Genomic DNA, 15,418 nt, shown 5'->3' with positions numbered 1-15,418 from the left:
TTTTTATTAGTAGAAATGAACAGCTGTGAACTGCAAGTGCAATGTTAGGAAAGCTTGATAGTTTCAAAGTTTTTAGCCTTGTTTACTAAAAACAAGTAAAAGAAGTCCTCTTTAGGCCATCAGAAAATGTTCTTATTTAAATTATGCTAATTTGCAAAGGAACATTTTCTGCAGTTTTTCCATTCAAAATTTTCTGGATAACCCACATCAATAGTTACCAGAAAGGTAAAGAATAAAAGCACTGTTCTTTCCCCTGTCCTTTTTATTCTTCTCTGTCAGAGATCTTCTCTCAAAACATGCATGCCACTATTCCTCTTTGTAAGTGAACACCTCAAAATCAATCTCCTTCCCCTCCCATATAATTTAATTTTTTGAATGACTAATGTTAGTTTTTAAAGATTAATTATAAGCAATATAATATTGTAATGTGTGTTTTTATCAATATTATTTTGAGTACACTATTATTTGCATTTCCTGTTCCATCTCCCACTCTGTCATACTCCCATTTTTTGAAAGCTTGACTTAGGGCAGAGAGTTCTCATTTGTATCCTTTATAAGTGCCTTAGATGAAGGTACTGAGGCAATGCTCATCAAATTTGCAGATGACACCAAACTGGGAGGGATAGCGAATGCCGCTGAAGACAGAATAGGGATTACAAGGTGACCTTAACAGATTGAAGAACTGGGCCAAAACTAACAAAATGATTTTTCAATAGGGACAGATGTTAAGTTCTACACTTAGGCAGCAATACCAGCTGCACAAATATAAGATGGAGGACTCCTGGATTGCCAGTAGTACATGTGAAGCTGGAATGTGTGCAGAGGGGGCATCCAAGATGATAAAGAGTCTGGAAACCAAGATTTATGAGGAATGGTTGAGGGAATTGGGTATGTTTAAATGGGTAAAGAGGAGATTGAGAGGAGATATGATAGCCATCTTCAAATACCTAAAGGGCTGTCCATCAAATAGAGGGTAGCACAAGTTTGTTTCCCCCTGCTCTGAAGGGTAGGACCCAAACCAATGAATTACAGTTATAATAAAAGAGATTCCAACTGAACATCAGGAAGAACCTTCTGATAGTAAAACCTGTTTGACAGTTGGAAAGACTCCCATGAGAGGTGGTGGACTCACCTTCCTTGTAAGTTTTTAAGCAGAGTGTAGTAATGTATGATTTAGCTGAGATTCCTGCATTGCAAGGGGTTAGACTAGATGACCCTTGTGGTCCCTTTCAACTCTACAATTCTATTATTCTTTTGTAAAGCAGTATATTTTTAGGAACAAAACAACAACAACAACAACAATCCATAGTAATAGTAATGCAAATGCAGTCACATTAGATATAGTTCATCAAACCTCTTTACAGTGATTCTAATAAATGTTTTGTGCACATTAAACTGTTATATTGTATAGTACAATTCCAATGGTCATGAAGCCAATTACAGAAATACTTCTCAAGGGAAAATATCACCTGAAACCCACAACATGAGAAATAGATATAGATTAAATTTAGCCTAGAACAGGGGTCAGCAAACTTTTTCAGTGGGGGGCCGGACTATATTTTGAAAAAAAATATGAATGAATTCCTATGCCCCTCCCCGAGATGCATTTTAAATAAAAGCACACATTCTACTCAAGTGAAAACACCAGACAGTCCCCACAAATAACCCAGAGATGCATTTTAAAAACACGCTGATTCCCAAACCGTCCGTGGGCTGGATTTAGAAGGTGATTGGGCTGTATCCGGCCCCCGGGCCTTAGTTTGGGGACCCCTGACCTAGAATATATGTCGTATAAACATGATTTTTATTATTATAAAACAAGTACCTATTTTGAATCTGCTCCCCTGTATATTTTATATATTTGCTTTTCTCCATCAGCTTCATAATTAATGTGTCAATAATAACCTTTTGATTCTGAAAAGCTTCTTCTATAAACTGGTACCTGCAGTAAAAGAAAAACAACAAACCATGCACATAGCAAAATAATCCCCATGTTGCCTTACTAAAAAATGAACAGCACAACAATGACTTTTTAAAAAGTTGCTAAAAGGTAAGACAAATTATGTGACAATTTTTCATATGAAATCATTTTATTTTCATAGGTCATGGGAGGCCAATAAAATAATGATCAATAAAGCATTTGATTCCCAAAATTGTATGGCCTATGGCCATAAACATTGTCACTGATTATATTGTAAAACCTCTAAGTACTTTTGACATTTAGACTAGTCATGCCAAAATTTACTGCCCCTTTTTCTGCAAAAGAGGAAAACCAAAATTGTACTAATATAACTAAAATAGTTTCATAGGAGGTTATGTCAAATATTTTAATTTTTGTTGAATCTGAAAAAGATCAGATTATTCTGAGAAAGTGCAGTGGTTTAATGCTACTCTTTATCAGGTAGTGTGCCCCTTAAAAATTCAACATATGGATGTGTTTTAGCCATTTTGCATTGGGCTTTTGGTTGTAAAACCTAGGTTGTCGAATGGTTGGGTCTTGGTGTAAAGGCTCTTATGCATAGGAAGGTCAAAGGTTTACAGGAAGGTTAAAAGAGCCAGGCCATATTTTGCTCAGGTTGTTCATCTGAGAGTCAAAATGATATTTTGCATGGGGAGGTCAAAGCTTCATGCTAGGAATCTGGCAATTAAGGGGAAATAGAAACTGAACTAATACATTCTTCTCCCGGTTAACAAAAAGGTTGGAAGTGGGGGTGAAATATTGTATATTAGTCAAGCTAGAAAATAGCTAGTTATGGAGTCAGAAACTCGAAGGACTGAGAGTTGAAGAGCTGCAAGAAAGAAAAGGACCTAGACTGCTTTAAGAGAACAGGAACACTGGAATGTGTTAGAGAGCACAATGAAGGAAGCCAGAAGGAAACAGTCTAGAACAGGTAAAGTGGTAACTTGGGTTAAGAACTTAATTCGTTCTGGAGGTCCGTTCTTAACCTGAAACTGTTCTTAACCTGAGGTACCACTTTAGTTAATGGGCCTCCTGCTGCTGCTGCTGCTGCTGCTGCCGCACGAATTCTATTCTCATCCTGAAGCAAAGTTCTTAACCCAAGGTACTATTTCTGGGTTAGCAGAGTCTGTAACCTGAAGTGTCTGTAACCCGAGGTACCACTGTATAGCTGGGTGCATTTATTTTAAACTGCTCTTATGTGTAGCTACCCAAACTGAAAAATTAGGTCCAGTTACAGGTGGGTAGCCGTGTTGGTCTGGCATAGTCAAAACAAAATAAAACAAAATAAAAATTTCTTTCCAGTCTGCCATAGCCAAAACAAAATAAAACAAAATAAAAATTTCTTTCCAGTAGCACCTTAGAGACCAACTAAGTTTGTTCTTGGTATGAGCTTTCGTGTGCATGCACACTTCTTCAGATTCTTCTCTATAGGCATGCTTCAGGGTATCTGAAGAAGTGTGCATGCACACGAAAGCTCATACCAAGAACAAACTTAGTTGGTCTCTAAGGTGCTACTGGAAAGAAATTTTTATTTTGTTTTGAAAAATTAGGTGTGCCCCCATCTGCTTGGGGGAAAATTGGTGCAAGGTCTTCTTATTCATTCCACGCCCAAGTGCCACAGTACTCTACCCAGTATAGAAAGTAAGTTGGGACACTTAAAGTCCAGAAGGTTAATGGCCTGTTTAGTGGAGGTGGTCAGAGAAAAATAAAGTTACCCACTTGGCAGCAATGGTTAAGTTAACAAGGAGGAGTGGTAGGTTTGGCTGGTTTGCTTGCCTCTCTTCTCTCTCACGGTCCAGGCTACAACCTGAACCACCACAGAGGTTATAGGATATTTATATTTTTGGAATAAATTGAAATCTGCCTTTAACTTCCAGTTTCACCTTCAACTTGGTCACATGCAATTGTAATACCTGTGTTCTTTGTGTTCCAGCAACTGGCAATCCCGACATGTCAGCTTGTCACAAGTTTCACAATAAAGCTTTAGTTGCTCCTTCTTGTGATAAGGACAGAACACAGGTCGCTGATTAGTTACACCAACAGCTTCTGCAAAATTAAAGGGGGGAATAAACTTTTGTTGTTGTTGTTGCTAGGATTAGGAGGGGTAAATAAATAAATAAATAATTTGTACCCCGCCCATCTGGCTGGGTTTCCCCAGTCACTCTGGGCAGCTTCCAACAAAGATTAAAATACATTAAAATGTCACACAATAAAAACTTCCCTATACAGGGCTGCCTTCGGATGTTTTTTAAATGTCAGGTAGTTGTTTATCTCTTTGACATCTGATGGGAGGGCATTTCACAGGGTGGGCGCCACTACCGAGAAGGCCCTCTGACTGGTTCCCTGTAGCTTTGCTTCTTGCAGTGAGGGAACAGCCAGAAGGCCCTTGGTGCTGGACCTCAGTGTCCGGGCAGAACGATGGGGGTGGAGACGCTCCTTCAGGTATACTGGGCCGAGGCCATTTAGGGCTTTAAAGGTCAGCACCAACTCTTTGAATTGTGCTCAGAAACGTACTGGGAGCCAATGTAGGTCTTTTAGGACCAGTGTTTTATTGTCTCAGCGGCCGCTCCCAGTCACCAGTCTAGCTGCTGCATTCTGGATTAGTTGTAGTTTTCAGGTCACCTTCAAAGGTAACCCCATGTAGAGCACATTGCAGTAGTCCAAGCGGGAGATAACTAGAGCATGCACTCTCTATAGGCATGTTTGATGGACAGCTCTAGCACTGTTCTCCACAACATAATTTCAAATTATGAAAGAAGGGAAATAATAGAAATATCACTTTTGCTCATTTTATGTTGGGAGCAGGATTGTGCATATAGTCTGAGGATTTCATATGCCAGATTCAAGCAATGAGTATCTAAATATGAAGTTATGTTTCCAAAATTTAAAAATTTATTTAATGATGCTCAGGTGGGCCTTAAATATATTACATTGTTCAAGAACATATTGTATGGCAGTTATTATTGAATATAAAGAATCAGAGGCTTGCTGTCCACATTAAGAAACAATTTTATATAATATTTATTGATATTGTTAACCTTTTCTTTCCTCTTTCCTTAGCACTGAATAGCCTCATTCACATGTCACATTAAATTGTAGTTTAAAACAATGGATATCCACTGGCCCCCAAAATAGTCTTGATCAGGAGATATTTTCCTGAAAACATTTGTGTAGAATATCTCAAGACTGGTACAGATGTTAACCTTCAAGTATATTGAAATAATGAAAACGAACAAAACTAATACATAGAAGAGAATGTGGGAAAATGCATTAGATAGATCTGAGCATTAAGTAAAAGAACTTTTACCTGGAGATACTTCCTCTTTCTGTCTGACTGTATGATCCTTTGTGAATTTCACCCTTTGATGAGCTCGTATGCAGGTCTTGCATAACCATTCAACACACTCCACACAAAAACCATTGGCTTCTGCATTGTCTTCACAGCTTGTACAAACCTAGTTGAAGCAGAAATAAAAAGTATGCCTACTGAAACAAATCAGCATATTTGCTTTCAGTGGCATCATTATTAGTAGGAATGGAAATCAAGTGAGGAACAGAAATTAGATTTCTCACCTACACATATAGTTATTTTGTAGGCTTCTCTAACATTGCAATGCTGAAAACCACTGACTTTTGGCTGGAATGTAGCCTACTCTACAAAGGTAAGAATCACATCCATTGCTCTGCTCAGATTTGCCTCTGATCCTGCCTACCACTAGAATGTTATCCATGAGTGAATGTAGATATTGGGATGAAGAAAGTTCTCCCCCATTCCAAACCTTGTGCCTTCCCACATTGCAATATTCACTATTACCCTTTGATAACTAGATTCTCTCTGTAAACTGCAAATCTTATACATAAAATGTCAAACAACACAAATATTTTACTGCTTCTATACTTTCATTTCCTAGATGACAACTAGTATATAAAATATGACTACAATAACATTTTCATTTTAAGTATAAGGCATGCAGAGAAGACTGACGAGTTGACAGCTTAGGGAATTTGAAAAGCACCAGGCACACTCACCTGATTTGATTTTTCCACCGTACTACTAGGAACCTCAGTAGTATCCTTCACAAATATGTTATCGATAATGTGTCTTTCTGCACATTCCTGGCCACAAATTGGGCAACGAACAACACCAACTAGGGAGAAAGAAAAAATGACATGAATTAATAAGTTTAGAAATAAAAAAGGAACTTACGTACTGGTATTTCCCCCTTTTCAGGTGGATCCTACATAACATTTATTAATCTACAAGTTGAGTACCATTTTTCTTTTCGTTTTTGGGCAGGCCATGATAATCCATTTATGTGATGTAGGAAGGCAAATTTTTCAAACAACTTTTATGTTTTAATTCTTCATGCTCCTTGACAAGCTTTATCGTGTTGCAGGTATTGACTCATAAAAGAGAAGCTACAAATAACCACACCAGTCTTCTATTAAGGGCCAACAGGAAGACTTTGAAATTCAGCAAACTTAACTGAATATTAAGGCTGGGGAAAACTGAAAGTGGACTGTTTAAACTTAACCAGTATCTCCATGTCTTATATACTTACCATATTTCTTTCACTTCTGTGAACTAGAAAACATATTTTAAAAGGCACAGAAAAACAGAATAGCTGAAAAGTTTCCACAATACTGTACAGTACAGTGAAAGAAATGTTTGTTGTGAACTTATGATGAAACCAAGCAATTAACAATTTATAAATGTTAAGGCCCCATATTCATATTATATCAATATTTTAATATTTATATTATATTTGTCTCCAGGGATGATCCAGAAGATGGCAATAGGTGTTTCCCAACTCCTTGGCTCTTGAGCTATACAGTGCTGCACAGCATTATATTGTCACCTCTATTATTTTACATCTATATGAAACAGTTGGGAGCAGCTGTCAGTATGCTGATGATACCAAACTTTATTCCGCTGTAACATCTGAATCAGGAATGGCTGAGAAGGCCCTGGACCGGGTTGAATGAGGGCTAATCAACTCAGTCTGAATCCTGGCAAGATAGAGGCTCTTTGGATGAGTGATTCTCAAGTCTGGGAAGTTGGTCAGCTAAATTTATTTGCACGTGATTGCACTCTTCTTGAAGGAGCAGGTATATAGTCTAGGCATGTTCCTAGATCCAGCTCTGCTTCTCTGGATAAACAGGTGTCATAGGTGACAAGGAGTGTTTTTTACCACCTCTGGCTGATAAGACAGCTCTAGCAGTTCCTGGATTAGTATAGCTTGACCACAGTTGCCCATGCACCGGTAAACATCAAGGTTGGATTACAAGATTACAATCCAAGGTTGTTTTACCGGCACACATGTACTTTGAACATGCACAAAATGGTCGTTCCCTGTATACCCTTTTTTAAACACAAGTAAAATTTGACTATAAGGTTTGGCAAACAACTACCTCCATGTGCATCAGTTCCAGAAAGACAGTTCCAAAACCCATGGCTCTGTGTGTGGAATTCCACAGAAAAAAGTGCAGAAGGTGCTATTTCAGAAAATTTCAACTTCCAAAGCATCTCAGCCATTTTACTTTTCAGCCAGCTTCTAGTCTTGATATTTGAAAATGTGTGTGCAATGTTTAATGAAAACTCTTGAGACAGAGGGATAATGGAATAAGATTTCAAATAACTGGGGCAAAGAATCAGTACTGCATCACTCCTTGACGCACTATCTCTAGAAAAATAGAATTATGCAAAATATAAATCATGAAATTTACATAATATACACAGTGCATGGAATTTTGATTGCCTTGGTGCAAAACTAAACTAATAAAAAGTTCACACACAGCCATTTAACAATTTCTAAACAATTCAAAACACCCCCAACTCCATTAAAACTGGCACACTTTTCCCTGCCCCTCTGAATACATGGCCAGCTTGTCTTGCAGTTCTTTGTGCAAGGGATCCTCAGGCAGCGCCTGGTTCAAGCTGATGTTGGGTTGGCTGGGGAGGCTGAACTTGGCCCTTCATTAGAAAGTGGCCATATCCTCATGCTGCTGCTCCTTGTGCCTGAAGAGGCCCTCAAGGCTGTAAGTGTCAAGCATGGGGCCAGCCCAGACTGTTGGTGAAGATGGACTTGTCCACCTCCCTTTTCTAAGCCTCAGCCTCTACACTTGCAACAAAGAGCCAAGACTGTTCTCTCTGTGTGTTATGACTAATCTTCCTGATGGGCACCTGCATTCAGATAGTACCTCTCTTGCTGTGCGTAGTTCCATGTCAATTTAATGAGTTCTTTTAATCCTCATGTTGTTGAGCAAATTCCTTTCTCAAACTCCCTCCCTATTTAAATCTCGGTTAAGCTGTGTTCTTCATCTTCTGGAGTTTTAAAAAGTTCCTAAGGTCTCCTTGTTCGCTTTGTGAAAGACCCACAGGCATCTCCTTATCTCCTCCACTAATTTGAGAGCTAGTAGCAGGTGGAAAATTTTTCTCGTGGCCAGATTTTATAGGCAGCTCCCAGAGCTCTGGGATTAAGCAGCCATCTTCTTGCCGCATTTAAGGGAATGATGAAGTGTTACATTTAGTAATATGTTTTGTAGTAGGCAAGGGTAGCCAAAATGGTGCCCTCCAAATATTCCAACTCTTATCAGCCCCAGCAAACAAATTTTAACCAAGTATCATTTAAACCATATTAAGTGCAATAATTTTTTACCTTGATATTTCAGGTCAAATATCTGAGAAGCATTAGGTCAAAAAGATAACAACTGGCAATTTTTTTAAGCTTTGTGTACTACATAAATGTGAAATGAACGTGTAAAATTATATCCCTAGGACATCAAAGAATTATCCAATATAAACTGAAAATTTTCTGATGCAAATTATACTAATTTATATAAGAATATTTTTCTGAAAACTAGCGTCACTAGACAGAACACTCAGAATTCCACAGAATTCTGAATTATGTTGAGGTCAGTGTTTCCTGGCACTCGAATGAGAGTGAATCTTCCTTCAGGGAAGTATGCAGTCAGTTATGCAATAAATCTCTGAATCCAGCCCTATGTAAAGGCAATCCTCAATTTGTGCAGGGGTTCTGCTCTGGAGCCTCATGCTCATCGGTGGAGCATGCTTAAGTCCCCTCTGCCCTGTCCCGTCCCTTTCCATGACGTGTTTTGATGTTTGGGGGCTACTCCCAGGTTAGGCACCTACACCAGGATTTGCCTGTATTTACCATGTAGCACTTCTTTAGCTGACATTTGTGCAGATTGAGGTTTTCTCTTAAACATAATACTAGAAGGTAAGAGTTTGAGTTTAACTTCTTTTGCTTATCAATATTTCTGGATAAACCATTTACAATGTTTCTTTAACTCAGAATTGCTTTCAAAGGACGATATTTTTTGTTCGAAGGACAATAATTTTTGTTCCAATTTAAAAATGGTTGTGTCCTTGAAATTACCATTGTTTCTTTGCATCAGTCATAAACTGGCTCCACTGCATCTCTTGATTATATTATCTACTAAATGTTAAAATCATAATGAGACAAATGCAACAACATCCGTAACAAACATTTGCATTTCTGCCAGGCAATATTGCTTGTCAATTCACCCATTGTTTTCAAACTTACTATTTCTTGTCTGATGATTTGTTTAAAAGGTAGCCCAACCAAATACCACACATTATATGACATGCTATTGATTTTCATTTTATTTATAGACATCATGGATGTATTTCTTGTTAGAGATTTCAAAGTGCATACGTGCAAAAAGTCAGCTAGCCACCTCTGTCAATTAACTGTTGGCTGAAGGCCAAGATCTACTCTCTCTCCAGACCCTTAAAAGTATTGGCAAAAGATAAGGTGCACGCCCTCCACATGCGGGTGGCGCTGTGGGTTAAACCACAGAGCCTAGGGCTTGCTGATCAGAAGGTCGGTGGTTCAAATCCCCACAACGGGGTGAGCTCCCGTTGCTTGGTCCCAGCTCCTGCCAACCTAGCAGTTCGAAAGCACGCCAAAGTGCAAGCAGATAAATAGGTACCGCTCCAGTGGGAAGGTAAACGGTGTTTCCGTGCACTGCTCTGGTTCGCCAGAAGCGGCTTTGTCGTGCTGGCCACATGACCCGGAAGCTGTACGCCAGCTCCCTCAGCCAATAAAGTGAGATGAACGCCGCAACCCCAGAGTCGTCAGCGACTGGACCTAGTGGTCAGGAGTCCCTTTACCTTTACCTTAAGGTGTACGCCAGCAAGGCTAACAGCAATGTGGCTTCTATTAAGGCTCTCAAATTTTTAAAAAAAACTTCTAACCTCCAGATGAAATGTGTTTTCAGCCAATGCTGGAACGATGGACATGTGGTGAAACAGATAAGGACTTCAAGTACAGTACTGTAGTGCCAAAGCCCACCACTGTTTGTGTCATTAATTCCACTCAGTATTGATCCAGAGTAGATTCCAAAGTATAGTTAGCAGAGTAAAAACTTAAACACGTTGCACAATTCCCAAAAATAGACCAGAGGCAATTGTATTTCATCATCCAGCAGGGCTTTACTGCTACTGAAGGCAAATGAGCATAATGGTAACAAATCCAATACATTCAGGATTGGCACTGTCCTTAAGAAATCCAGTTGCAGCAGATTTTACTTAAACTTACAATGACTTATTTTAAGTCTAAAACTTAACACTAAGCATACTATATACAGAACACCACACCAGAGGGAAGAGTGATAGAAAGAGAAAGTGAAACCCAGGCTCCTTCTGGCCTTACTTTATTATAGCATGACATTGACTGAAAGAGGTAACAGAACCAGTTTAAGCCAGCTGTACTCAGCTTCTCTGAAGGAATAAACCAAACATAGTGAACCTTCTGCTTGTTTCTTTCACATAACCCTCGTGAATTAAGTAGAATAGCAAAGATCACATCAAATCAATACTTTCTGCACTAAGAAATGCAAACTGACAGTTGGGACCAATGAGCACCATATCCTGCTAGTGTCCAGAGCACAATCAAAATGGGTATCTGCCGTTACCATTGCCTTCCATCCAGAACTTCCCTCAGAAATATGATCTATGCATTCATGTCCAAAATGCAGGAAGTATCAGCATAGGTGTCAACTCCCTGGGGCCCTTGAGACCCTAGCACCCACAAAATTCCCCATGAAGGGGCTGGGCACCCACAGATTTCCCTGAAGATGCTAGGAATTGAACTTGTGACATTCTGCATGTAAAGCAGGGACTCTACCACTGAGCTATAACTATTCCTCTCAATGCACTTAGATACCGCTTTTCATCACATAGTAACTACAGAGGAATTTCCCTAATACCAAACATAACAACCTAATAAAATACATAAAACATCAACAATTTAAGTCATGTAAACAGTAAACTACCGGTAACTACTGCTGCAGTATATACCAGTAACCATTTCAGACTCAGAGATTGGAAGAACAGATATGTTTTGACTATGCACCTGAAGCCCATTAATGTTTTGGCCATCTATGAATCTAGATACGCCTTTCTCAACCATGCTGTTGGGCTTAGTGAAGTGAGATGAGAATATTCTTGAGAATGAGAATATTCTCAAGAATATTCTCTGCTAGAAAATTCTCCAGAGAATATTTTCCACAAACTGTAAATTACAATGTAAGAACCAGTTTTACAACCCACATTTAAAAAATCTAGTAAATAATAAGTCAAGCTGTGATATTGCCAGTGTAAGTAATGAATAAAGTTTTTTTTTTAATCCAGTTACATTACTGAGCATTGTGTCATTCACCATTGGCAGTGCTGAAATGTGAGCTACAGAAAACTTTTTTTAAGTTTTAAAAATGCTATTCATTTAATTTGATGAACATTTGAATTTGTATGTATTTCAACTATATGTAACAGCCTTTTTCTATTTTGGTGTGACCTTATTCTTAGCAATTCTATACCCTTGGCCATACAAGGGTACCATAGCTTTAATGCTTTATACACTTATTGGAGATATGAAAGGAACATTTCGTACAAAGATTACTACAATTAAGGACAAAAGTGGAAAGGACCTAACAGAAGCAGAAGACATCAAGAAGAGGTGGCAAGAATACACAGAGGAATTATACCAGAAAGATATGGAGGTCTCATACACCCCAGGTAGTGTGGTTGCTGACCTTGAGCCAGACATCCTGGAGAGTGAAGTCAAATGGGCCTTAGAAAGCCTTGCTAACAACAAGGCCAGTGGAAGTGATGATATTCCAGCTGAACTATTTAAAATTTTAAAAGATGATGCTGTTAAGGTGCTACACTCAATATGCCAGCAAGTTTGGAAAACTCAGCAGTGTCCAGAGGATTGGAGAAGATCAGTCTACATCCCAATCCAAAAGAAGGGCAGTGCCAAAGAATGCTCCAACTACCGCACAATTGCACTCATTTCACACGCTAGCAAGGTTATGCTTAAAATTCTACAAGGCAGGCTTAAGCAGTATGTGGACCGAGAACTCCCAGAAGTGCAAGCTGGATTTCGAAGGGGCAGAGGAACCAGAGACCAAATTGCAAACATGCGCTGGATTATGGAGAAAGCTAGAGAGTTCCAGAAAAACATCTACTTCTGCTTCATTGACTACACAAAAGCATTTGACTGTGTCGACCACAGCAAACTATGGCAAGTTCTTAAAGAAATGGGAGTGCCGGATCACCTCATTTGTCTCCTGAGAAATCTCTATGTGGGACAAGAAGCTACAGTTAGAACTGGATATGGAACAACTGATTGGTTCAAAATTGGGAAAGGAGTACGACAAGGCTGTATATTGTCTCCCTGCTTATTTAACTTATATGCAGAATTCATCATGCGAAAGGCTGGACTGGATGAATCCCAAACCGGAATTAAGATTGCCGGAAAAAATATCAACAACCTCAGATATGCTGATGATACTACCTTGATGGCAGAAAGTGAGGAGGAATTAAAGAACCTTTTAATGAGGGTGAAAGAGGAGAGCGCAAAATATGGTCTGAAGCTCAACATCAAAAAAACTAAGATCATGGCCACTGGTCCCATCACCTCCTGGCAAACAGAAGGGGAAGAAATGGAGGCAGTGAGAGATTTCACTTTCTTGGGTTCCATGATCACTGCAGATGGTGACAGCAGTCACGAAATTAGAAGACGCCTGCTTCTTGGGAGAAAAGCAATGACAAACCTAGACAGCATCTTAAAAAGCAAAGACATCACCTTGCCGACAAAGGTCCGTATAGTTAAAGCTATGGTTTTCCCAGTAGTAATGTACGGAAGTGAGAGCTGAACCATCAAGAAGGCTGATCGCCGAAGAATTGATGCTTTTGAATTATGGTGCTGGAGGAGACTCTTGAGAGTCCCATGGACTGCAAGAAGATCAAACCTATCCATTCTCAAAGAAATCAACCCTGAGTGCTCACTAGAAGGACAGATCCTGAAGTTGAGGCTCCAATACTTTGGCCACCTCATGAGAAGAGAAGACTCCCTAGAAAAGACCCTGATGTTGGGAAAGATGGAGGGCACAAGGAGAAGGGGACGACAGAGGATGAGATGGTTGGACAGTGTTCTCGAAGCTACTAACATGAGTTTGGCCAAACTGCGAGAGGCAGTGAAGGATAGGCGTGCCTGGCGTGCTCTGGTCCATGGGGTCACGAAGAGTCGGACACGACTGAACGACTGAACAACAACAACAACACTTAAAGTATATAGGCCTATACAATTATGTGTAACAACATGTGAGGTGGCCTTGATTTAAACAGTTGACGTTCCTATATTTTTATTTAGTGCCAGTAACTGGTTTTTGCGGGTGGAGTTGTGGTCTAAACCACAGTGCATAGGGCTTGCCGATCAGAAGGTCGGCGGTTCAAATCCCCACAATGGGGTGAGCTCCCGTTGCTCGGTCCCAGCTCCTGCCAACCTAGCAGTTCAAAAGCACGTCAAAGTGCAAGTAGATAAATAGGTACCCCTCCAGCAGGAAAGTAAATGGTGTTTCCGTGTGCTGCTCTGGTTTGCCAGAAGCAGCTTAGTCATGCTGGCCACATGACCTGGAAGCTGCCTGTGGACAAACGCCGGCTCCCTCGGCCAGTGAAGCAAGATGAGCGCCACAACCCCAGAGTTGTCCGTGACTGGACTTAACAGTCAGGGGTCCCTTTACCTTTGACTGGTTTTTGCAGTGCCATTCAATGGTACAAGGCGCTATTTACCAGAGATTGACATACTGAAATATTTTATCATAATATATTTAATGTTAATGGCTTCTTTTTTATATGTATGAATATAGTTTTGTTTTTCAAGCTGTGTTTTAGTCACCAAAACAGTTATTAAGTGTTAGAGCTATTAGAAGCACAAGATAGCCTATTACTGAATTTACGTGTATCAAACCTTAACATGCCAATTGTATTTTTTGACTTGTCCTATAACATGTATATGTTCTAATGGAAGAATAAAATATGATTTAACTCCTGAGTTTCCTTATACCAAACCTTAACATGACAATTACTGGTGCCATCATCTTAGAATGCTTTAACTGTAACTATAAAACAAGTTTTACTTTTTAATTTGATACTTGCAAGTGACAAGTAGGCTTGTGCTTACCGGTATATATTTTCACTGTGGTACTTTACTAAACAGTAAGTTTCCCTATATGTCAACAGTGCTGACCTGCTGACCAATAAGTAAGTTTTTCAATGCATTAAAATGAGTATATGAGTATTCTCCTATTTTAAATGAAAATTTTCTAATATTCTCATTAATCGAGAATATTCTCGATAATATTCTTCAAAATATTATTCTTGATAATTTAACATCACTAATAATAATAATAATAATAATAATAATTTATTTGTACCCCGCCCATCTGGCTGGGTTTTCCCAGCCACTCTGGGCGGCTTCCAACAGAGATTAGTTGGGCTACAACTCCCATCATCCATAGCTAATTGAACTTGCTCAACACAGCAGAACATAGTCCTCTGGCAGATGGCAAAGGTCATACTCTGCTTCTCTGTGGCTCTGTAGTACCATGGCTACTTGCAGTTGGAGCAACCGGGTGTTCTTTCTGATAGAAAATGGTAAACCTAGCATATTACCACTTCTTCTCTGGCTCCTAAGTCAGACTATGGGCTCACCCATACTTACCTCTGCTCCACATTTCTAGGCACAGGTCCGGGCTTTCCATGTTTGTGTTCAAGCACTTTTTTTTACCCTTGGTGCTTTCCCCACACAAACCCACTCTTTACCACATTTGGAGTAAATGGCAAACTATGAAACTGATATTTGCTCTGATTCAGTGATAAAAGATCAGATTTTCCTAGGGAAAGCATCAGCCCCCCCCCCCAAAAAAAGTGCATGGGACAGGGAAAGTGAGGACCTGTGCCAAAGCATGAGGCACCAGGTCAGTTTGGAACAGTCCTAAAACAGGCTAAAATTTGGTAGCTCAGGTGGGAGCTCTGACAATACAAGAAATAAAAGTGGGGGATTACATATCATATTGCATGTAGCACAGGACATTACAATTACTGTAAGTGACCTGGCAAGACCTTGA

General features: G+C 39.5%; 1 protein-coding gene across 2 annotated transcripts in view; it reads right to left on the bottom strand.

The window, feature by feature from the left end:
- TRIM24 (tripartite motif containing 24) overlaps positions 1–15,418 on the bottom strand; it is a 45,658-nt gene that overhangs the window by 23,466 nt on the left and 6,774 nt on the right. For both annotated transcript variants that reach the window (XM_033163124.1, XM_033163125.1), the window contains exons 2-5: positions 5,990–6,108; positions 5,268–5,415; positions 3,874–4,006; positions 1,826–1,942 (exon numbers count right to left, since the gene is read on the bottom strand). In XM_033163124.1, the coding sequence (XP_033019015.1) occupies positions 1,826–1,942; positions 3,874–4,006; positions 5,268–5,415; positions 5,990–6,108 (517 nt within the window). The remainder of the gene's footprint in view (positions 1–1,825; positions 1,943–3,873; positions 4,007–5,267; positions 5,416–5,989; positions 6,109–15,418) is intronic.

This window comes from Lacerta agilis, chromosome 10 (genome assembly GCF_009819535.1).
Source record: "Lacerta agilis isolate rLacAgi1 chromosome 10, rLacAgi1.pri, whole genome shotgun sequence".
NCBI lineage: Eukaryota > Metazoa > Chordata > Lepidosauria > Squamata > Lacertidae > Lacerta > Lacerta agilis.
Note: the sequence above shows the minus strand (reverse complement) of the source record. Positions and strands in the feature narration are given on the sequence as shown.